At 37.4% G+C, this 24,036-nt stretch overlaps 1 protein-coding gene across 3 annotated transcripts in view; it reads right to left on the bottom strand.

Annotated features, from left to right (window-relative positions):
* The window catches only part of TTC8 (tetratricopeptide repeat domain 8), a 53,372-nt gene that overhangs the window by 21,574 nt on the left and 7,762 nt on the right, over window positions 1-24,036 (bottom strand). For 2 of the 3 annotated variants that reach the window (XR_010839437.1, XM_059059539.2), the window contains exons 2-7: window positions 16,501-16,621; window positions 15,109-15,172; window positions 14,835-14,994; window positions 14,529-14,618; window positions 12,177-12,221; window positions 6,586-6,671 (exon numbers count right to left, since the gene is read on the bottom strand). Coding sequence is in view for 2 of the 3 variants with exons in the window: in XM_059059539.2 (XP_058915522.1) it covers window positions 6,586-6,671; window positions 12,177-12,221; window positions 14,529-14,618; window positions 14,835-14,994; window positions 15,109-15,172; window positions 16,501-16,621 (566 nt within the window). In the remaining variant the exon portion in view is untranslated. The remainder of the gene's footprint in view (window positions 1-6,585; window positions 6,672-12,176; window positions 12,222-14,528; window positions 14,619-14,834; window positions 14,995-15,108; window positions 15,173-16,500; window positions 16,622-24,036) is intronic. The other variant, XM_067027918.1, reaches the window with a different exon arrangement.

Genomic DNA, 24,036 nt, shown 5'->3' on the forward strand with positions numbered 1-24,036 from the left:
GTGTCAAATCCAAAAACTCATCACCAAGACCATGGTTAAGGAGCTTACTGCATATGTTTTCGTCTAGGGGTTTTATGATTTCAGGTCTTACATTCAATCTTTAATCCATTTTGAGTTAGTTTTGTATATGGTGTAAGATGGTGGTCCATCATTCTTTTGCATGTGGCTGTCCTATTTCCCAACACAATTTATTGAAGAGACTGTCCTTTCCCCATTGTACATTCTTGACTTTTTATAAATTTTTTTAAATTAATTAATTTATTTATTTGTTTTTGGCTGCATTGGGTCTTTGTTGCTGTGCAGGGGCTTTCTCTAGTTGCAGTGAGGGGGGCTACTCTTCGTTGTGGTGCCTGGGCTTCTCATTGCAGTGGCTTCTCTTGTTGCAGAGCACAGGCCCTAGGCACACAGGCTTCAGTAGTTGTGGCATTCAGGCTCAGTAGTTGCAGCTCACGGGCTCTAGAGTGCAGTCTCAGTAGTCGTGGTGCAAGGGCTGTTGCTCCTCGGCATGTGGGATCTTCCCAGACCAGGGCTCGAACCCATGTCCCCTGCATTGGCAGGTGGATTCTTAACCACTGTGCCACCAGGGAAGTCCCTCTTTTGTAAATTAATTGACCACATGTGCATGGGTTTGTTTCTGGGCTCTGTATTCTGTTCCATTGATCTATGTGTCTGTTTTTATGCCAACATCATACTGTTTTCATCCCTATAGCTTTTTTTAAAATTTAATTTCATTTATTTATTTTTTATACAGCAGGTTCTTATTAGTTATCTACTTTATACAATCCCTATAGCTTTGTAATTTGGTTTGAAGTCAGGGAATGTGATGCCTCCAGCTTTGTTTTTCTTTCTCAAGGTTGTTTTAGTTCTTCAGGGTCTGTTGTGGTTCCATACAAATTTTAGGATTGTTTGTTCTATTTCTTTGAAAAATGCCATTGTAATTTTGATAGGGATTGCACTGAATCTGTAGATTGCTTCAGGTAGTATGGACATTTCAACAATAATAATTCTTCTAATCCATGAAATGTGAAATATCTTTCAATTTACTTATGCCTTCATCAATTTTTTTCATCAATATCTTATAGTTTTTGGTGTATAGGTGTTTCAACTCCTTGGTTAAATTTATTCCAAGTTATTTTATTTTATTTTTTGATGCTATTGTAATTGGGATTGTTTTCTTAATTTCTCTGATAGTTTGTTATTAGTGTACAGAAAGCAACAAATTTCTGTATATTCATTTTGTATCCTACAAATTTACTGAATTCACTTATTAGTTCCAATAGTTTTTTGGTGGAGTCTTTAGGATATTCTATATATAGTATCATGTCATCTGTAAACAGACAGTTTTACTTCTTCCCTTCTGATTTGGGTGCCTTTTATTTCTTTTTCTTGCCTAAACTTCTCTGGATAGGACTTCTAATACTATGTTGAACAAAAATGGTGAGAGTGGGCATCCTTATCTTATTCCTCATCTTAGAGCAAAATCTTTCCGATTTCCACCAATGAATATGACTTTAGCTGCAGGCTTGTCATGTACGGCCTTTACTATATTGAGGTACGTTCGCTCTACACCCGCTTTGTTAGGAGTTTTTATCATAAATGCATGTTAAATTTTGTCAAATGCCTTTTCTGCATCTACTGAGATGATCATGTGATCTTTATCCTTCATTTTGTTAATGTGGTGTATCACATTGGTTGATTTGCATTTATTGAACCATCCCTGCATCCCTGGAATAAATCCCACTTAATCATGGTTATGATCCTTTTAGTTCAATGTTGAATTTGATGTGCTAATATTTTGTTGAGGATTTTTGCATCTATGTTCATCAGTGATATTGGCCTGTAATTTTCTTTTCTTGTGGTGTCCTTGTTTGGTTTAGGTATCAGGGTAATGCTGGAGCCATAAAATAAGTTCAAAAGTGTTCCCTCCTCTTCTATTTTGTGAAACAGTTTGAGAAAGATTAGTATTAATTCTTCTTTGAATGGCAGAATTTACCTGTGAAGCTCTCTTGTCCTGAACTTTTGTTTGTAGGGAGTTTTTAAATTACTGATTCAATCTCCTTACTAGTACTTGGTCTGTTGAGATTTTCTATTTCTATGACTCAGTCCTGGAAGATTTTATGTTTCTAGTAATGTATCCATTTCTTCTAGGCTGTCCAATTTGGTGGCCTATAATTGTTCATAGTAGTCTCTTATGATCCTCTGTATTTCTGTGGTATCAGTTGTAACATCTCTTTCATTTCTGATTGTATTTATTTGAGTACTCTCTCTTTTTTTCTTGGTGAGTCTAGCTAAAGGTCTGTTAATTTTGCTTATCTTTCCAAAGAACTAGTTCTTGGTTTCATTGATCTTTTCTACTGTCTTTTAAATCTCTATTTCATTTATTTCTGCTCTGATCTTTGTTATTTCCTTCTTTCTACTAACTCTGGGCTTCATTTGTCCTTCTTTTTCTAGTTCCTTAAGGAGTAAAGTCAGGTTGTTTATCTGAGAATTTTCTTGTTTCCTGAGTAGGCATTTATTGCTAGGAATTTCCCTCTTAGGACCGCTTTTGCTGCATCCCATAAGTTCTGGTGTGTTGTATTTCCATTTTCACTTATTTCAAGGTATTTTTTGACTTTTCAACTTTTAAACTCTTAACAATTTTGAGGTAAATAGTAATTGCCACTTGAGTAAAATAGCTGTACCATTTTATTATTCTACAAACATATTATTTTCCCTTTTTTATATCTAGTCTATGAACTTCAGACTTGTTCCTTGCCTAAATATAACTGTCCTGATGTCAACACCCACTTCTTCTGCCCAGGGAAATGAAATAAATCATTAAAGCACACTTCAAAAAAAAAAAAAAAAAAGCACACTTCAGCCTGTCCTTAATAGATTTGTTGGGCTTTCTCATAACTACTCATCCCTAGACATCTAAGAGCTACTTAGGCATTTTATGATAATGCTTTTATTTTGTAAAATAAAGTCAAAACAACATACAATATGGTCCATTATGTTACTTCCATTCTTGAAAGAATAGCTTTGTTCTTTTTTCCTAACCTAAGCCTCAAGTACTGGCATGGCTATACCCAGCTATTTGGGTATAGCCACACCAATGGACAATGTGGGACACTGTGACCCCCAAATCTGGCCTAAAGTTAGAGGATGTGTGATGTGGTAGAAGCCCCTACCGCTTCAAAGGTCCCACAACTTTTGCAAGGAGTATTCATAAAATGTTATCAGAGAACTCTGAAGTTCTGAAGAATGGCTTTATATTGATATACAAAGCTTCAACTGAACATTCAAGTCTTAAACATGTGGCTGAAGTTCAGTCACTGAATTCCATGAACACCTAACCATCCATGAGAGTCTGTATATTTGTAACTAAGTTGTCTCTTCTGAAAAACGATTTAAAAGGGATTACAATAAAAAGATACATGTAAAATAAGAATATGAAAACAGAAATAGATCTTTTAAAAAAACGATGGAGAATAAACAAATTAAAAAGCAAACAAGTAATCAGAGCTATTGAACCACCTGGAAACCAAAGAAAGGAAAGAAGAATGAGTCATATGTGTTTTATTACTGTACCCTTAAGAGATTATTTCTTCTAGTCCTATCAAAAAGGAATTTATCGGGCTTCCCTGGTGGCGCAGTGGTTGAGAATCCGCCTGCCGATGCAGGGGTCACGGGTTCGTGCCCTGGTCCGGGAAGATCCCACATGCCGCGGAGCAACTAAGCCCGTGAGCCATGGCCGCTAGGCCTGCGCGTCCGGAGCCTGTGCTCCGCAACGGGAGAGGCCACAGCAGTGAGAGGTCCGCATACCGCAAAAAAAAAAAAAAAAAAAAAAAAAGGAATTTATCACATGGGTTCCTGTGCAAAGGAAATGGAGTGGGCACCATGTGTAAAGCAAGTCTAGGAATAATGAAAACATCAGTCAAGTTCACAAACACAGGACAATATCAAAGAATCAGAGTCCAGAGATGATCTCCGCCAACTGCCAACTTTTTCTCTCCAATTTAATTCAATAAACATTGTCAAGGATCAACTGCATGCACATTTAATGATGGTAAGGAGTTTCAAAAATGAAGATAATGGGCTTCCCTGGTGGCGCAGTGGTTGAGAGCCTGCCTGCCAATGCAGGGGACATGGGTTCGTGCCCTGGTCTGGGAGGATCCCACATGCCGCAGAGCGGCTGGGCCCGTGAGCCATGGCCGCTGAGCCTGAGCGTCCGGAGCCTGTGCTCCGCAACGGGAGAGGCCACAACAGTGAGAAGCCCGCGTACCACAAAAAAAAAAAAAAAAAAAAAAAAAAGAAGAAGATAACCATGTTCTGAAGGCACCAGTAAAGATTGAAACAACATATTTTAAAATAAATTTAATTGCATTATGGCCAATGAGAAAAAAGTGTTTTGAGAGCACAGAGGAGGAGCAAACTAAGACAGTTTCAGTGAGGAAGTAACAGGCAAGATTTTGACAGCTAGATAGGATGGGGTGGGGGTGAGGGAATATCTCTGATGGAAGCAAACTATCAGCATAAGCACACAAGCAGAAAAGTACACAGCATGTTAGGGGAGTGCTGAGTTGTTGGGTTTAATTGAAAAGGAAAACACAACAAGGAATGAGAGATGTAACAGAAAAGTGCAAAGCTGTAGACTGGGACAAAATCATGGGTGCCACACTTAAAATCCAGACTTCATTTCAGAGATAATGGAGATTAACCAAAGAATCCAACAAGAGCTGTTTTTTTTTGCAACAGTTACTCTGACAGTGGGGTATACAGGAAGGACTGATGGGACAAGAAAATAGAGGCAGAAAACCCAGATAAGAACCTAATGTAGCAATTCAAACAAATGATACTAAAAGCCAGGATTAAAGCACTGGAGTGGGAATGGGTAGTAGTGGAGCAACTGTAAGAGCTACTGCAGAGGAAGAACCAGTAGAACTTAATGATCAGGAGCAAAGAGACGGAAGTCAATATGGGGCTACATTCTCTGGCAATCCATTCTTGACCTCTTCCTCTGGGCTCCCACTGCACCCTGCACTTGCTTCTATCATAATGGGCACCACATTTATAATTGTTTCCTGTTCTCTCTCCTCCATTCAACTGTAAGCCATCTGAGCAAATGAATAAATGAATGAATGCTGAATACATAATAAGACCAGAAGCTATTAAGGAACAGAGGAGAACAATAATTAATGACAAAATATACTCATTTAAATGCCATCTTATATGGATGGCAGAAGGAATTCAAGTTGTGCTTTTCTTTCATTATTATAGATTTCTGAGAGTTTTGCTTAAAAACTCAAGATTTCAAGCTTGTCTTCAGAAATTATATTCATAAGAGTTTAATGTTATAATGGTCCAAAATTACCTTTTAGCAGAAAATACTTCCTCAATCTAACGGTAGGAAAAAATACTTCAGAGTTCTATGTGAAATATCTAAATGGAAAATAGTCTTAATTTCAATAGTAGAAGAATAAGCATCCTTTTTATTCTATTTATATATTTCCTTTTCTTCACAGTGTTTAACTAATAACTAAAGTTAATAACCATCGAAGGATGCTCACAGTACCTAGTCTACCTTGTTTTTGAATAATAAAAGACATTTATCTTTATAAAATATAATTGTTCATTTGTCTCTATTTTTCAAATGCTCCAAGTGCATTTCAATATCAAGCAATCATTTCAGATCCTATTTACCAGTTGCTATATAATATTCATAAATTATTACAACTATTTTTATCTCTCAATTAATTTGCTTAAAAATGTGTTTAAACATTAAGTGAATTAGTGTAAGACTATTTAGATCCCAGAGAAACACCATGGGATTGTGCAAATAGTAAAAGAACTGGCATCAGAAAGCTGAGCTCAAATTCTCGTTCTGCCACATATTAGCTACATGAATTTGGGAAAGTCACTTCATCTTTCTGAGGCTCAATTTCCCTCATCTGGACAAAGGGCTAATAATAGCAACTATATCCAAAGTGCCGTAAGATTTCAGTGAGATAATGTAATGTGTGGACAAGCTATCTCAACTATAAAGCACTTTACAGATGTGAGGCATCAGTAGAAATAAAAACTTGATGGGGAAAGAATCTAAAAAAAAAAGTGGATATACGTGTATGTATAACTGATTCACTTTGCTGCACACTTGAAACTAACACAACATTGTAAATCAACTATCCTCCAATAAAAATTAAGAAGGAAGGAAGGAAGGAGGGAGGGTGGGAGGGAGGAAAGACTTGAAAGCCAAGAGGAGTGGAGTGAGAATCAACAGACTCGATTCTAGTCCCAGGTCTGTTACTGACTAGTTCCTGATGCAAATCACAACCTCTCTCTGGCCTCAGCTTCCTCATCTGAAAAGGAGTATTGGATGTGATGGTCTCAAAGTTTCCCCTTCCCAGCTCTAAACTTTTACTATTCTAAAGGTGTCAGTTCTTAGTGCCATCATGTGATTGCTAAGTAGATGCTTCCTCACGTAAGCCAAAGACACAGTTCTCATTTCTTCATGAGGAAATCTATCCCCCAGAAAAGGTTACCAGATTTGAGACTCTAAAATATGTTGCTGCTTCTAAGCCTTTTCCAAATAAATCAAAATTTTACCTGTAGTAACATTTTCCAATCTGTACTTTCCACCACCAGTCCTTGTACTGAGAATGCTCTGTGGAAAGGGCAGCCAAATCCAAAGCCTTTGAAAAACAATGCATTTTAGATTAGGATTTTCTTTTCTAACAATAAACAGAAACAATAAATTATGAAATAAACCATATAATTAGCATCAATCAAAACATGCATTAGAAATCAGACAGAAACTCAAGTTGCTCATGTCTCCAGATGGCTCCACCAATCTTCCCTAAATAATCAGTTCCAGACCAGAGGACTGACAGCAGATGAGAACTATACAGTGATCAAAGGGAAGCAGATGTACAGTCTATTTGAATACAATTTTAATATACAAGGTATGAAACTGGTATTTAAAAATCCGTAAGTTTTTACCCTCTCCCAACCAAAATGCCTCCAAACCCAGTGGGAGTCAAGCCTTTACCACATAAGGTAGGCCCAACTGCAGGCCCCACTTTAAAGACAGGTGTAGAGAAAGAGAGAAAGATCAAGTATGCAGATAGAAAAAGGTTTGAAAACAGAGTCATGAAGAAGAGTGAAAGGAGCTGGGGTACTTGGGTAACTGCCGTCTTTTAACAACCATCATTCCATTATTCTGACATTACCCTACATGCCAGTAATTCTAAAGGTCAGACTTTCCTTCGCTGCAGACTGAAAAAGATCTTAACTGCTTTTGTATTCTAGTTGTGCTTATCCCTTTCTCTCTAACGTCTTCTAGTTTGTTCCTTCTAGTGATTATTTAAGATCAGACAAGAGACATCTCATTAGGAATTAGAATTCTATACCAAAAAAGTGGAAACCATTTGGACAAAGAGGACAGCAAATCAATCTTTATACAATTTTAAAGCTCACAGAAATCTGAAGTTCATATAAAGATTTGGTGAATAAAAACTCAGGTTATGGGCTTCCCTGGTGGTGCAGTGGTTGGGAGTCTGCCTGCCAATGCAGGGGACACGGGTTCGGGCCCTGGTCTGGGAGGATTCCGCATGCCACAGAGCGGCTGGGCCCGTGGGCCACAACTACTGAGCCTGCGCGTCTGGAGCTTGTGCTCCGCAACGGGAGAGGCCGCGATAGTGAGAGGCCCGCGCACCGCGATGAAGAGTGGTCCCCGCTTGCCACAACTAGAGAAAGCCCTCAGACAGAAACGAAGCCCCAACACAGCAAAAATTAATAAATTAATTAATAAACTCCTACCCCCAACATCTAAAAAAATAAAAATAATTTAAAAATAAATTTTAAAAAAACCTCAGGTTATTAGTTTAAAAAGAATTCTGATTTTTAAATAATACTTGTTATTCTTTCTCTTAAGGTTGAAAACCCTTTATTCTTTAGTCAGTGTTAACATCATGACGATATCCAACAGCTCAGTTAAAGTAACTCTTAGATTTTCAGTTCTATAATCTCAGAATGCATCCCATATTATTGCCCATTTCTTAACATTAACGCTTTTCTGAAATGAATGCCAGAAGAGCTCCTTGAATCTCCTACTGCAAAATAAATAACTTTCCTCCCCATCTTCCCTCGCTCCAGGGGAGACTTCTAAATATGCAAACCATTTATAAAGGAATGGTGTCACCATGCTGAGGTTCTAATGGACTTGAAAAATCAACACCTCTACTTGAAAGCTATGGAAATTAAAAACACGCTACACACTATGTTCATATGCTTATTTTTCTTTTTTTCCCCAAGCAAGAGGTAAAAATGGAAGTGAAAAATGAAGAAAAAAAGTATAATTTCAATTATCATTATCTCTGGAAATACCAGAAAACCATATTTCAATCAGCTCAGTTCAGGAGTAAATTGTAAATATCTGAATATATTCATTTTAACGTAATCCTTTAAAAGACCTGTTCTAGTGAATAGATCAGATTCACTTTCATGTTTAATATAACAGACCTTCTATTTTTCAGAAAAATATGTCATTCTAAATTTTTTTTTTACACATTCTAATTTTTCCAAGATTAGACTCAGTGCTGATTACAGGCTGCTGATTTTGCTTTCAGATATGGTTCCTATGTAGGACCCACATGTTTGTCTACACCAATTAAGGAAATTAATATGAATTACTGATATAGAATTAAAATGGTTAAAAAAAAACCATATTAATGATCACTCTTCATTTGAAGACTGGGGCTGCACTAGACAAAACCACTTGTGACTATTTCAAATGGACTCCAAATTCCCTGAGCACAGGAATCCACTTCTTTTTTTTTTTTTTTTGCGGTACGCGGGCCTCTCACCGCTGTGGCCTCTCCCGTTGCGGAGCACAGGCTCCGGACGCGTAGGCCCAGCGGCCATGGCCCACGGGCCCAGCCGCTCCGCGGCACGCGGGATCCTCCCGGACCGGGGCACGAACCCGTGTCCCCTGCATCGGCAGGCGGATTCTCAACCACTGCGCCACCAGGGAAGCCCGGCATCCACTTCTTAACACATCTCTGTTTTCTGCAGTGTCACTGTGCGGTTAAAAGGCCCTCAAGAATTATTTGTTGACTGAATTAATTCTATTCTTTACTTCTGACTTACGTTGAAAATAACTTAAGAACCAAACAAAACTGTCATAGTAATAAGATTCATAATTAAAAGCTATTAACATTTTAAAATTTTAAAGAGGTTACTGAGAGCTATATTTCTTTAAAGTCTTCCCCAGTTTTTTAAAATAAATTACTATATACTTATATTTAAGGATCTTTGAATAAGTCAATCAATCCAATATCTAGATATTAATAAAGACCTAGAAGGTCATAAATAAAAGGAGTAAGTTTATAAAAGTCCATAAGAACAGGGAACCTTGGCAGATCTCGACAACATGTTTGCGAATACATCCAACTGGGCGTCCCAGTGACCTTCCTAAGTAATAGTGCTCCAACCTCTAAAGTTTAAAAAACAGTCATCCTTTCACTAATGTTAGAGTTGCGACAACTTCAGCATGATGAAATTAAAGAGTATATGGAAATAAAGATTCCAGAATCACCAACCCACATGCCCCTTCAGTTTGTCAATATTGCTAATACTGCCCCAAGAAGGGAGAGGAAGGGAGGAAGTTATTAAGAACTCAAAGGCAGAAATACAGTTTTCCATAGAACAAATTCTGTTTTTCAATGTAGCTGAAAAAACAACATTCCTCAACAAAATTTTGTAAATGCCAAGATGCAGAACAACATCTTCAAGATGAATAAAGACATCATCACCATGACCTATAAACAGCATATGATCTGTTAACTTTCTGAACCCATTGCCTACAACTCTCCCCCTTCAAAGACCTCACTCCAGCCACATTGGCCTCCTCACTGTTCCTTAAACAATCCAAGATAATATTCAGGGCCTTTGCAGTTAAAGTTCTCTCTGATTTGCGTGCTCTTCCTCCACCTAACCATATGGTTTGTCTCCCTTCATACAGGTCTCTGCTTAAATGTCTTTTCAGAGTGGACTTCACTGACCACCTCCCAGCCCATATAAAATGACATCTTCCCCCATGTCATCTATTCTCTTACCCGGTTTCCTTGCTTTATTTTTATACTGCTTATCCCATGACATTTTATATATTTTTAAGTTTGCTAACTGTCTCTATTTCTTGCCCAACCGGAACATTATCTCCAAAAGAGCAGAGATTCTGTCTGCTTGCTTCACTCTGTAATCTCAGGGCCTAGAACAGTGCCTGGCACATTGTAGTGGCTCAAAATATGTTGGATGAAAGAATAAATGTATCTGCAGTAAATGAATTAATCTTAACAAAGTCAGGATATAACTTTATGATACTTTAGTGATTATAAATATCTACTCATTTATAAAATGGGGTGGTATTTGAATGTTTCTTTTTAATGACAGTGTAACTACATGATTTTATATATCACCCTGAAACCCTCTGAACCAGCTTTATATTAAGTGAAAATGGCATGTATTGACTTTTATTTACAGAAATGTGCATGGTTTCTCAGTTGCCCCAACCTTAGTTTTCTCTTTTCTCGATGTGACCACATCCACTATCACTTCATTATCGATAACTCCCATACTCTGTGTATCTGGCCCAGGCCCCCCTACATTTTAGTGTCACAGCTTCCAATACATGCAGTGACATCTCCACTTGGATAGCCTTTCACAATTTCAAACTAAAAATGCCTTCAAGTGAATTATTCAGCTTCTTTACAAACTGATATCCTTCCCTAATAATCCCATTTCTGTTAGTAAAACAGTCATTCTTACAGCATCTTTAAGAGGCAAGTTTGAGCTGTGTCCTTCCTTTGTCTCCCATACCAAATCTAGCATCATGTTCTGTTACTTCTTTCTCTAAAATGTCTCTGACACCCCCATTTTTGAGAATATGGTTTATTTATTTCTCTTTCCACACCTTGCTCATGTTTTTACTCTTCTTTTACATTTTTTCCCTCTCTTTCCAAAAAATCCTACTGATTTTATGGATTTTTACTAATTTTATCCCCTGATTTTTCCCCTTGATCTTCAGTAACAATTTCACATTCTGGCAATTACCTTTTTAACTGTTTCACTATGTCAATTTTATTTCCTCAGCTAGATTACATGGCTTGTAGAGGCAGGAACAAATATCATATTTTTATTAATTTTCCTAGTACATAGCATAATGGTTGACACATAGAAAACACAACTGAGAAAAATGCTTTTGTCTTCCTGAATACTTAATATATAAGGTTTTTTCCTTGAATAAGAAAATGAGGGGCTTCCCTGGTGGCGCAGTGGTTGAGAATCCGCCTGCCGATGCAGGAGACACGGGTTCGTGCCCTGGTCCGGGAAGATCCCACATGCCGCGGAGCAACTAAGCCCGTGAGCCATGGCCGCTAGGCCTGCGCGTCCGGAGCCTGTGCTCCGCAACGGGAGAGGCCACAACAGTGAGAGGCCCGCATACCACAAAAAAAAAAAAAAAAAAAAAAAAAAAAGAAAATGACAGAAAATACTATCATTAGACACTGTAGAATTAACTACATTTGACTGGACAAGATTTGTGAAGTTACTGCTCATTTGCATATTAGCATGTTGAAAAATGACACAAATGGAGAAGTCCTGAGCATGTAACCTTAAAAATTCTCTGTTGAAAGGCTACCAAGATGACTGATTATTGATTATTGTTGAAGCTGGGTGATGGTTGATACAGGCTCATTATACTCTCCACTTGCACATGTTTGAAATTTTCTATCATAAAATGTTAAAGGGGAGGAGATGGGGAACACTACAAAGAGACCAGAAATACATGTATTAGTAAACCTATAATCACTATATATGGACCAAAGAAGAAAATGGATCAACAATGCTGACTATTAGTATATAAAATAAACTTTAACACAAACTTACTATGCAGCATTCTCAATTATCTATATCTTGCCCTTTAATGGAGATCTACTACTCTATGGATCAGGCACAAGTCTTACGACTTCTATAGTTATACAAAATTTCCTATTGAAACTGACAGTGGATTTGAAAGTAGCAGTAATTCTCCAATCTTCATAATTCCATCTGTTTATAAGGTAAGAAATAGAACGTTTCAGAATCTAAATCCCCAAAGTCATAAAAATCACATTTAAAAATAGTGCAAATTCAAAACTTACAGTCTTAACATCATTTTCATGATGAAAGATATACTCAAACAAAGCCTGTGAAGAAAAAATGCAAAAAATACATTAGATTTTATTTTAACAAAGGTACTTTATTGTTATATCAAAACTCAAAGGCCATTTTGACAGCAGCTAGATTGAACCAAAATAACAAAGTACTCTAAAGTACCTGGGATTTATAAGTAAAGGGTCTATCCATCATTTGTTACAACCATTCATTTTAAAATAAGGCTACTTATAACTGATTCCTGTTTTCACAGAATACGAACTGGAAAGCTCAAATAATTCAACAATTTTTTTCATATTACACATACTATTTTATCAGAAAGAGACAAATGAAACGACCAACTTTAGGACTGTCATAAAACTGCATGTATTATACAGTGATTATGATATTAATAATGACACTTTAGACATGGGACAATCTTGAAGTTCTTTCTGAAACAAAGTAGAGTTTAACTGTAAAGTAGGGCGTTTTTTCTTAACATGCAGATGCCTCTATTGCAGCCAGGGCTGAGAATCATTATTCTAATACAGCCCCCAACCTATCTGGATAAATAAGCATTTACCGGACTACCTCTTGGTGGTACTACATTTGTCCATAATACCATCATTTTATACTTGCAAAGAGGCTAGCACCCCTGAAAGATATCAAGATTATTAACAGAGATGACTTGAAGGCAACCCAAAAAAGAAAAAAGAAATCAGGATGAGGCCCTCTTTAGAAAACTATTCCTAATCCTCCATTTGTTCTCTTATTAAAAAAAAAAAAAATAGTTACGAGAGCAGTTGGTGTTACCACTGCCATGAAAAGGATAACACCCAAGACAGTGTCAAGGAGTCACCAGCCACCCCAAGTAATATGCCAATGTTAGAAATGAGTCCTGATAAGTCAAGGCAAGTTGGGGACCAAAGACAGAGAAACCTGGCATTATTTCTACAACACACTAAATAAGTGCAAAATCTAGTTCGTCTAAATCTAGTAACATAGATCAGGTCTGTCCTGGAAGCATCCTAATTTGAAGGAAATGCCTCTACTGACTACACTCCCTGGTTAGAAAACAACAATGGTATTAAGTAGCCATTCAGCCACCTCAAATAAAATGGCCTAAAAAGATACGGAATCAGATATTCCTCATAAAGGAAAGGGAAATAAGTAAAACTTTATGATTTTGCTAAATGAAGTTGACTGGGTTGCTATCAAATAAGAAACTAAGAAAAACATCATTGGCATTATTATAGTCTGATTCTTTGTTTGCCAGCTGGCATTCCTTTTCCTGATTTAAATTTCAAGTCTGTATGGCTAGTGTCCTTTTTCATTTTCCCTAGAGTGTTTAATATTTATTAAATATGTTAAATGCCAGAACTGATAATAGTAATGAGCTCAGCACTCATGCACAGAATTCATAGAGATTACAGCTAAAAACCTGAGCTAGGCTTACACCAGTTTCCAGAAGCTAACTGCTGCTGGCTCTGAATTATTCCATGCTCACCTCCAAACTTTTCTATATTGGAAAGGTCACAAACATCCTCCTTTCTCTCCCTCTCCCTCTCCCTTCTCACTCTCTTATCACTTTTTCTCTTGCTCTCACTTTCTCTTTAATTCAGAGGAGCATTTAATAGTTAGAATTACTAATGTAGTTGGCTTGCTGCTGTCTGGCTCAAGTAATCCTTATTGAGATACCTGATTAATTACTAATTAGAAAGAGAACTTTTTTTTTTTTTTTTTTTTTTTTTTTTTTTGCGGTACGCGGGCCTCTCACTGTTGTGGCTTCTCCTGTTGCGGAGCACAGGCTCCGGACGCACAGGCTCAGCAGCCATGGCTCATGGGCCCAGCCGCTCTGTGGCATCCTCCCGGACCGGGGCACAAACCCATGTCCCCCGCATTGGCAGGCAGACTCCCAACCACTGTGCCACCAGGGAAGCGCCTTACTAATTAGAAAGAGAACATTTTTTTAATCTTCTTTTTGACAGTTCTAAAATCCTACAAGGATAGAAAATTATTTTTCTGAGAACAGTCCAAGCTGAAAAAGAAAAATACACACACATACAGATGATCTCCTAAACTTCATTACCCAAAGATGGTGCTGCACATCTGTTTTCTTTGTTATAAATTGCTGTTCTTTATTAGGAGAAAAAGAATTTCCTATTATAATGGTATATATGCTTTATTTCTGATTGACTTTCCTTAACTCAATACTAAGAGAAATTTTAGATATTAGAATAATTAATTTCCATTTCAATCAAGACAAGGTCTTTTCTTCACAAATTTTTATCCATTTCCTACAATGTGATGATAACAGTTTGAACATTACTTCATAACATAAAATAATTTTAAGTACATACCTTTGCCAATTTAGGTTTCTGGGCATATTTTGTTAAATTCAGTCTAGATAAATTTATAAAAGGTCCATCAGGACTTGTAAGCATGGAAGCCTACAGGGAAAAAAGGATAGAACAAGAAATCTGAAACTTTCTCTTGAAACACAAATTGAGTTTAATGTGCATAAAATTATAAAGCCAACACAAGTAAAAAGAATCACCTTCAAACATTTTCCATACAATTCTCTACTCTAAAAATAGTGAAAAATGATTAACATAACATAAATTACTTTGGTCATACAAGGTTATGGTAAAGCTGACAGAATTTACCGTTCCCAGCCTGACAAATCTTCCAGATGAGCTGGTGATAGGGCGAGCTGTGTAGGCAGTTCTGGGTGTTTTGATGGCCTGTTCCATAGTGCCTGGCCTTCCACTTTGTGTGCTGGGTCTAAGGAAACCTGTAATGGGTCTTCCAGCTTGAGTTATCGGCCTGTGAAGATTGTAAATTTTTAAAATACAAAGAAGATCAATAAAGGAAGATTCTCATGCAGCCTGGTCAATATTTAGTGGCAAAGGGAATGAAATAGGAGTATACTGAACATACCTGACAGCGGGACTAGGCCCTCCTGTCTGATTATTTCCAGGAAGTTTCAGAGATGTTCCAGGACCTATAAGATGAGATGGCGAATTCAATTTGTATATTATTTATTGATCTGTAAAAACTGTCCACTAACGCAATTTTCACAAATGTGCTAGCCTGGTGAAAAAGACATTAGTAACATAAATGTATCTAGAAAAATGTGTTTGAGATTAATATTTATTGAGTACCTATCATGTTACTTTTGTTATTACATTTAATCTCCACACTAATGCTGTAAGGTAGGTAGTACTAACCCATTTAGCAAAGGCTTAGAGATTTACGTAAACACGTCAACCTGTTAGTAGAGCCAGCATTCAAACTCAAGACAGGCAGGCTCCAAAGCTCCAACACATCAAAATGACAGTTCTATACTCATAGTTTATTTTTCATACAAACTTCTTCTCCCAGTAAAAGATCATTTACCCCCAATATCTAGAATTTAGATACTTTAACTCCAAAAGAGCAAAATGATAGGGAAAAAAGACATCTTAACATGAAACACATGTACTTTTTTTCTCAATTTCCACTGAAGCATTAAACAGCTATTACCTTCCAAACATATATAAATGACTGAGAACTGTCACAACTAACAAATTACCAGCAAGATACCATATGTCATGGTAATCATCCAATACCATTCACAGCAGCACACCTGCAAGCTGGGACTAGGCCACTGTGACAATCCTGATGGACATTCACTGCCTAGCAAATCACTCCATCACCTTACACCATGCATTAGAGCAAATCCTCTTCAATTATTACAATGAAGTGATGTTTTCAAATTATCATTTTTTTAGAACACTTCTGTTGTTTGGATGCTTCCTGTGTTTAGACTCTCAGATAAACAATCTTCGATATATTGGATAAGCAGTTCAGATAGAATGCCTTTTTATAAAATATTTTTAAATGTATAATATAGCTTCTACTGAAAATAGTTATACATCAATCTCACACCTTAAGTTTAAGATAATATAATTAAATTGTGCCTTTGTACTATAAGGCAGAATAGAGATAATATTTTTTCATGCATACACGTGTTTCATGTATATGCCTTTTTTTTTTTTTTTTTTTGCGGTATGCGGGCCTCTCCCTGTTGTGGCCTCTCCGGTTGCAGAGCACAGGCTCCGGATGCGCAGGCTCAGCGGCCATGGCTCACAGGCCTAGCAGCTCCGCGGCATGTGGGATCTTCCCGGACCGGGGCACAAACCCGTGTCCCCTGCATCGGCAGGCAGACTCTCAACCACTCTGCCACCAGGGAAGCCCTTTTGTCTTATTTTTATTATAAAAAAGTTCACATAGAGAGTATTCCTCCTCCTAATGGCTTTTCATTTACTTAACTGAAAAACTAGTACTTACGTGGAACCTGAGCAATAGCATTTTCATCCAGTATCATTTCTGCAATTCCTTCCTGTTCTACGTCAATTTCATCTATGTACACCATTTCAGTTAGTGCTCGTGCTTTTAAAATCCAGGCTGCCTAAAAAGCATAGATAAGATAAAGCATATCTTAAATTGCATTAGAAGTAGTACACAGCCTATAGAAAGCAGCCATCCTTTATTATTATCTAATTTTTTTATCATACATGTTTACCACACTTAATGCGTGATACTAATTTAAAGGGCTACGTCCAGGAACTAATACAAGAAGGCACGGTCATTATTAATCAAGAAACAACCAATATATCAATTACCTAGTAAACAAAAGTGTGGTAATTACCTCGTAGTCTTCTAACATGCCTTTTTATAAGTGAAAGAAGATCTTTATAGAAAATTTTACTAGACTAATAATTTGAAAACAGATGAGTAAAGATACAACCACGTGTTCTTTCTGCCTGCCTCCTTCAGGGCCAAGTCCTTCGTGAAGACTTCCCTGATAGTTTAACTCTGAACCTACTTCCCTCATGTCTTTCTTATAAAGCACTTTCTTTTATACTTCTATTATTATGTACTTAACCATATTCAACCAACACTATAATTATTTGGGCATATGTTTGCCCTCCCTTCCCCCAGAACACAAGCTTTTTTACCTTGTTCACTTTTGAATTTTCCATAACACCTATGGTTTGTGTACACAATAGGTATTCCAAAAATGTTGACTTGAACTAGGATCAATTTTTCCCACTTCCCAATAACTAATCAACACGCTCTTGGTTGCTTTGTGATCTAGCCAGTAGAAAACCTGCTAGAAAGTGGGGGAAAAAAATGGAAAGGTAATTAAGGAACCTAGAAAACATCTTATCAGCTTTGCTTTACCCTGAGAAATTAGACGTAAAGGTGCACACAATTAAATACCCTGTTAAATATTTAAAACTGCTTTATCAGAAAAGTTTGCCTTTCTGCTTCAATAGAAGCAGAGAGCGATAAAGCTTGGTGTCCTGTGGCAGATTTGGGGAGAAGGCAACCCTTGAGGCAGCAGTATAGGACCGACTCTGTACTACAGGGAGAGCAGCAGCAAGGGAAATCTGGAAAGGGGTCAGGCCTCACCATAGTAGGAATCTGACTGTGAAGCATGCTGCATGAAGGCATGGGACCGAGGGAGGAACAGATGGAGGCTACAAGAGGACCAGAGAGTCCTCACATAAGGATATCGAGATGCACTGAATCATCAGCGTGTATTTATCGAGCACCTCCTACTTATGTAGCACTGGGCTAGGTTCTGAGAAGGAAATGCAAGAAGATAAAAACATGGATCCTAATTTTCCTGAACATATCACCTACTGGATTAAATAACAAGGCAAAGCAATGCATGATATGTGACAAATGCGCTACATGGAAAATGGTTTTACAAGAAATAGAAGGCAGAGATCCTTTTGTGAGCTAAAGTAATTGGAATGTATATTTTTTTAAATTTTTAAAGAAAAAGACTTTTTAAAAGTCTTCATGCTTTCCTTTTAATGGGAACAAAAGGAAATTACATTGTTGCCTTTGGTCCTCACCATGAGGTATTATCTCCCCTGTGTGAGTCCAGGTCCTCCCAGAAGCAGATGCCAAGAGGGGACTGAATGTGCAGGGCAGAAATAGAGACACAGATGTAGAGAACAAACTTATGGACACCAAGGGGGGAAAGTGGTGGAGGGAGGGGGGGGAGGGGTGGTAGTGGGATGAACTGGGAGATTAGGATTGACATATATACAACTAATGTGTAGAAAATGGATAACTAATAAGAACCTGCTGTATAAAAAAGTAAATTTAAAAAAATGTTGAAATGAAAAAGATATATATATATAATATCAGCTGTCCACAGAGCTTGTCATCACAAGAGACAGTCTACCACAGGAAAAAAAAAAAAAAAAAGAAGGCTGTCTTCACAATATATTTAGGTTCCTCAAGTGAAATTACATTTGATTAGATTATTGGGGTTTGGTCTTATATTTTTCTGGTTGAGGTTTGCTGGATTCTTAACAGATAACTTAGAATAAAATACTTCAAACGTTATGTGTAAATTTAACCCAACTGAATGAAAAGAATATGGACCCAAAGAACTAATTTGTTTGTTAAAAAAGTCAGTTCCAATTGGAACTGCATCTAACTGTGGGAGCCACCAAAGATTAGGAAAGTTGCCAGATCGATACAACTATTCTCAGGGGTCAAGGAAGTCGTCACTCGTCACTGGCTTGGACTAACGGTTTAATTTAACTTTAAAGATGGAAATAAGTAATCCTGATTTATCTTAAGTCCTCACAGTTCCTATTGCCCTGCAAGTATCTGATGGCTTTAGTTTTTCAAAAGGGCATATTCTTTGCTCAGCACCTCTGGTGGACAGGGGGCAGGATGGCAGCATTTTCTGTTCACACAGTAAAGCAGGATGTGGGCTTCACTAGTTCCTTCCCATATTCCCAGGGAGCACCTACTGCATGCTGGGTCCTGGGAACAGAGATGAGTAAGTCACAGCCCAAGTTCTAGCTCATAAGAATTTCAGTGTTATGGGGAAAGTGTAAAAACGAAAACCTGGAACGTGCTATAGAAGGACAAAGAAAGGCACGCAGCTGCCTTGGGGTGGAAGAAAAGGTAAAGGAGGAGTTTGCCCCATGGCCAAGACAGGAGAGTGCGTGCCAGGTAGAGCGCATAGGGCAAAGGAAGGCCCGCTTGAGGGCTCATTTGGAGAAACAAGAGTGTGGTAGAAGAATCAGGTTCAGCTGAGGAGAAGCTGCTTGAGAAGAAGCTGGAGAAAAAGGCAGGGGCCAGTGAGGGATCCTGTATGCCATGATGAGGAGCTAACAAAGTTTCAGGAGTATGATTTGGACTCCTAGTTAAATTGACTCTCTAAAAGTCAAGTTTTTATTATTACAGTATCATGTATACAGTTGGATATTAATTATCCATGCACATATTTTTTAAACTATTTTCATACCCATTCTGTTATCTCATAGTCCAATCCATCATGCTTCTTGACTTCTATCCTTCTACTAACCCCTCAAATATTAAGAAGGTGCAAATTATTTTACATCAGGCTAAGCAAAACATAGGAAAGTAAATCTACTATTCCCTCCCAACCAAATGAATATATGCTTCAGAAGCCAAACAGGAAGATCTTCTTTTTTAAAATTTTATTCCATAAGAATTCACTTTTTCAAAAAGGTAAATCTGTATTTGTTTCAGTTTCTAAAACCTCATTATTACGAAGTAGAAATAAAGATGTGAATTTCTGACATTTAAACATCTGCAATAAGATCTACTTGCACCATTACTTAATTTTAAATTTCATCAGTATTTGAGAATATTAATTTTCCTGACTTTCCTCCTTCTATCCTAACAAAAAATGACCTTGAAAATCATGTATCACTGCTTGATTAAACATCAGATTCTATTCAAAGAACTGCTCTGGGCAACAGGAACAATTCTTGGAATTTTAATGAAAACATTTTATTTTGGAGGCAAGCCAAGCATGTTTTACAGCCCTAAATTCCTCTGCCTGTTTAAATTTTTTTTAAGTTCAAAACCAATCAGTGATTAAAATAAAATGCATACAATATTATAAATCAACTATACTCCAATAAAAATTTTTTAAAATAAAATAAAATGCATAACAAAGCAAATTGGTAACCTACACTGCCACTTGAATCTGAATAAAACTATAAATCGGTTTTTATCAGAAATATTTAAGTTATTTCTTAAGTATTTAAATACTTAAATACTTAAAATAAATGACAGGGTCATGCAGTTTATGTAGATAAATTTGAATAACTACGTATTGGAAGTCCTGTAAAATTGATAAAAATAATAGATGCTTAGGAATTTTATTAAGGGCAAAGCATAGATTCACCCAATCTAAATGAGTAATCATCACATCAATTATCTCCTTTTTTATCTGCGAAACATAATCCCATCTCATTTACCTGCTGAGTTAGTCTATATATAGGACATTACTCTTGAGGCAACTATCTGCCAGCTAACATCAGGAAAATACTGACTTACCTGTACTACCTTCTGTGAGGTTAATCCAATTTTAGTGATAAAAATAGACAAATGAAAAGGTTAAAACTCTACTGACTGAGTAAACAGGTTTACACTGTTTTGTTCCTCTTAATACAGAATGCAAGGCGATGTAAGGCCTTTTAAGACATGTGAGAAACAATTTTACTAAGTTATTCTTAGAATAAAGCTACCAAAAGAACAGTCTGTCTAACCTGATTTAGACATCATGAGAATCAGTAACATTTGACACTCTGCCTACTCTATGAAAATGAAAATTTAGGCACAAAATGTTGAATTGCTATTGTAAAGCCCCATTTATTTTGAAGTGATAAAAACCTGCAAAAGAGAAAAGGCAAAAAGTGTGAATAGTGAGCTCAAAAGAATCCAGTCAGCCTTGTTTCCTTTCTGATTCTTTTAGATCACTATCCAATTAAGTCTATAGTAACAGAGCAGGAAATATCAAATACACGTCCTTCATGAAGTCCCTGTGCTGGTTTGAAACTTTCAAATACCATTGAAAGTTTTCAAACCATACCAACAATGCAAATTACTGACGTTTTAATTTAATTTTAACTTTAATCAAAATCTTCCCAAAATACTGAAAACAAAAGGCACATTACTTACTCTATTTATACCTTAGGTGATTCTTACGACTCGTACATGTATTATACAAAAAATAGTTTTGCACCCTCTATCAATGTGGAAATCATTATTATGAACATTCCAATGACAAATGTCATCCTTTTAAAGAACAGAGTACTACATTTTAACCTATTTACCATGCTTGTTTGAAACTACACAGGCCTCCATCAGAGTATTTTGTATACTACTTTCTTCTAAAAGGTTTGATAATTATGCATGTAAACCCCATGAGGTTCAAATTGTTTATTTATCTAAAAAACACTTAAAATTCACTCTTGTTTGGCAGGGCAAACCCCTGGCAATATTTAAGTTCTCTGATTTACAGCTCTCTCGTCCCTTCTCCTTATTCCCAGACTTACTGGAAACACTCTTGGGCTAAAAGCTTCACTGGCCAGGAGGCCCCCTAACCAGACCTCCTCTTCCTGGGTTCCCTTCCCACTCATCTACTGTCTCATCCAGTTAGCAGGTCTCTCCCGCCACCTCCCATTTCTAACAAAGTTCACTTGGTAGATGTGGCTGTCTGGCCATGTCTTTTCTTCCTCACAGCGGCAGGCACCTCTCTCTAAAAACAAGACCTTCCCACGCATAGTCGGCCTGCTCTTTACTCAGGACGTAGGATCCAATCCACCACAGTCTTTTCAGACACTCCTCACACCCTGGCTCCCTTTCTAAGCCTCTGACTCCCCTTGCCTCCGCCTTTATTTTTCTCATCCTCTAGGTCAATATTGGTCATTTCTATTTAAGCTACAAGTCTTAATGAGTAGAGTGCCCTAGTTTTACATCCATAGACACAAAGTATTAGAAATATAATAGTTTATAGTTCTATAAGAAGGTACAGAATGCCTGGTAGATATAGCTAATTTTATAACAGCACAAGTAGATAGGCAGCAAATTTTCTAATCTATAGCAACAACTAAGCAATAGTCATTAAACTATTCTCTAAACTAATGGTTGCAGCTAAACCTTTACCTGAGACACTGGCAATTCTGGATCTGGTTCCTGGAAAGCATTAAGAAGGTAGTAAACATTTTTAGGATAATACAGCTTCTAAAATTAAAAGTCTTAATGACCAACCAAGTATTTGTAGGTGGATTCAAACTCATTCAATATAAACCCAAACATGAACTTTAATCTTTCCCCAAAAGTGCCCTCACAAGTTCTGTAAAAGTAACACCCTATCCACTGAAGAGTGCTAAATTTTCTATGATCAGAAAATTCTAATTACTCTAACCTCATTTAGAGCACAGAGAAGAGATCGTTACATATTTAATGAATTCACAGTATCTCAGGAATTAAAAATAATTTTACAACTATATCAAGGAAGCTATTTTTATATTCAAAAACAAGTTCATGGTGGTTAAAGCATTCAGACTTTAATCACTTGAGGAGGAGGAGGAAAACCCACATACTATAAACCCTTCTATTCCCCATAAACATAATGGGATCAGTGGCTAAAGATAAGAAATTAATTCTGACTGCAATGTCTTCTGAGAAATTTTTGTAAATAGACGATGTAATATATATCAGGGCCAGGTGCTGATAAACTCAGGGTTTTTTTCTGTCCAAAATTAAATAGAAATGCATTGGTTAAAAAAAACAGATTTATAACAAATTTATTTATAAAAGATCTACACTTTCACATCTACAGTCAGCAGCCTCTGAACACTCAATCTGCAGCATGTTTTACTGGGAAAGCTACTAAGAAACAGAAAAAGGAAAGAAAAAAAAAAATCCTTGCTTTCTACAGCTCTAAAATCCAAAAAGAATACCCGAAATATTTTTTAAAGAATATATTATGTGTGCAAGCAATGTGTAAACCATCTGGTCACCAAGCAAGGATAAGCAATTTCACATGACACACAGTAGCAACAAGAGAGGAAAAGGCTAAACTAAGCTAGAAAGTGAGAGCCCTAGGGGGTGGTACTTGGCAATCAGCTGAACAGAACACAAAACAGCAACTAAGACACAGCGACTGGAGGTTTCCAATGCCAGCGTGCAGAAGAAAGAGCTGGAAAAAGAACAGATTTCCTAGATCCCACAATCCATATTTAGAGAAATACACTGATACAGGCAATGAGATAACAGAAGAAATAACCCCTTCTATTCTTTCTTCTATTTATTTGTATACGTGTCTAAATGACCCCCCATTATCTCATTTGAGTCCCACAACAACCAGTTCAGGGAGGCGGGTAAGTGTTATTATCCATTTTACAGATCAGGAAACAAATTCAGAGATGTCATGTAGTTTGCTCGAGGTCACACAAAGAAGCCAGAGCGCTTTCTTGCCAGTCCACCTTGGAGATTAAAAACAAACGAGTTGGGGCTTCCCTGGTGGTGCGGTGGTTGGGAGTCCGCCTGCCGATGCAGGGGACACGGGTTCGTGCCGCGGTCCGGGAAGATCCCACGTGCCGCGGAGCGGCTGGGCCCGTGAGCCATGGCCGCTGAGCCTGCGCGTCCGGAGCCTGTGCTCCGCAACGGGAGAGGCCACTACAGTGAGAGGCCCGTATACCGCAAAAAAAAAAAAAAAAAAAAAAAAAAAAAAAAAAAAAAAAAAAAAACGAGTTGGATACATAATAAGGCAGGATTGAAGGGTAAAGTGTAGGAGAGATACAAGATAAGTCCCATATAGAAACAGGTAAAAAAGTTTACCAGAGGTGATTGTAGACAGCGTTTGAAAAGGAAAACAGTTAAAGTAGACAGAGCCACGGAGAATAAGTAAACGCTGGACGCTTGTTAGTCTGCCAAGCGCAGGGAGATTCCTCCAGTGGCCCCAACTGACCCCCGCAGCTCAGCCTCAGAGCTCTCTGTTCACCAACGACCGCCTTCATGCTCTCT

The sequence above is a fragment of the Kogia breviceps genome, chromosome 3 (genome assembly GCF_026419965.1).
Source record: "Kogia breviceps isolate mKogBre1 chromosome 3, mKogBre1 haplotype 1, whole genome shotgun sequence".
NCBI classification, from domain to species: Eukaryota; Metazoa; Chordata; class Mammalia; order Artiodactyla; family Physeteridae; genus Kogia; species Kogia breviceps.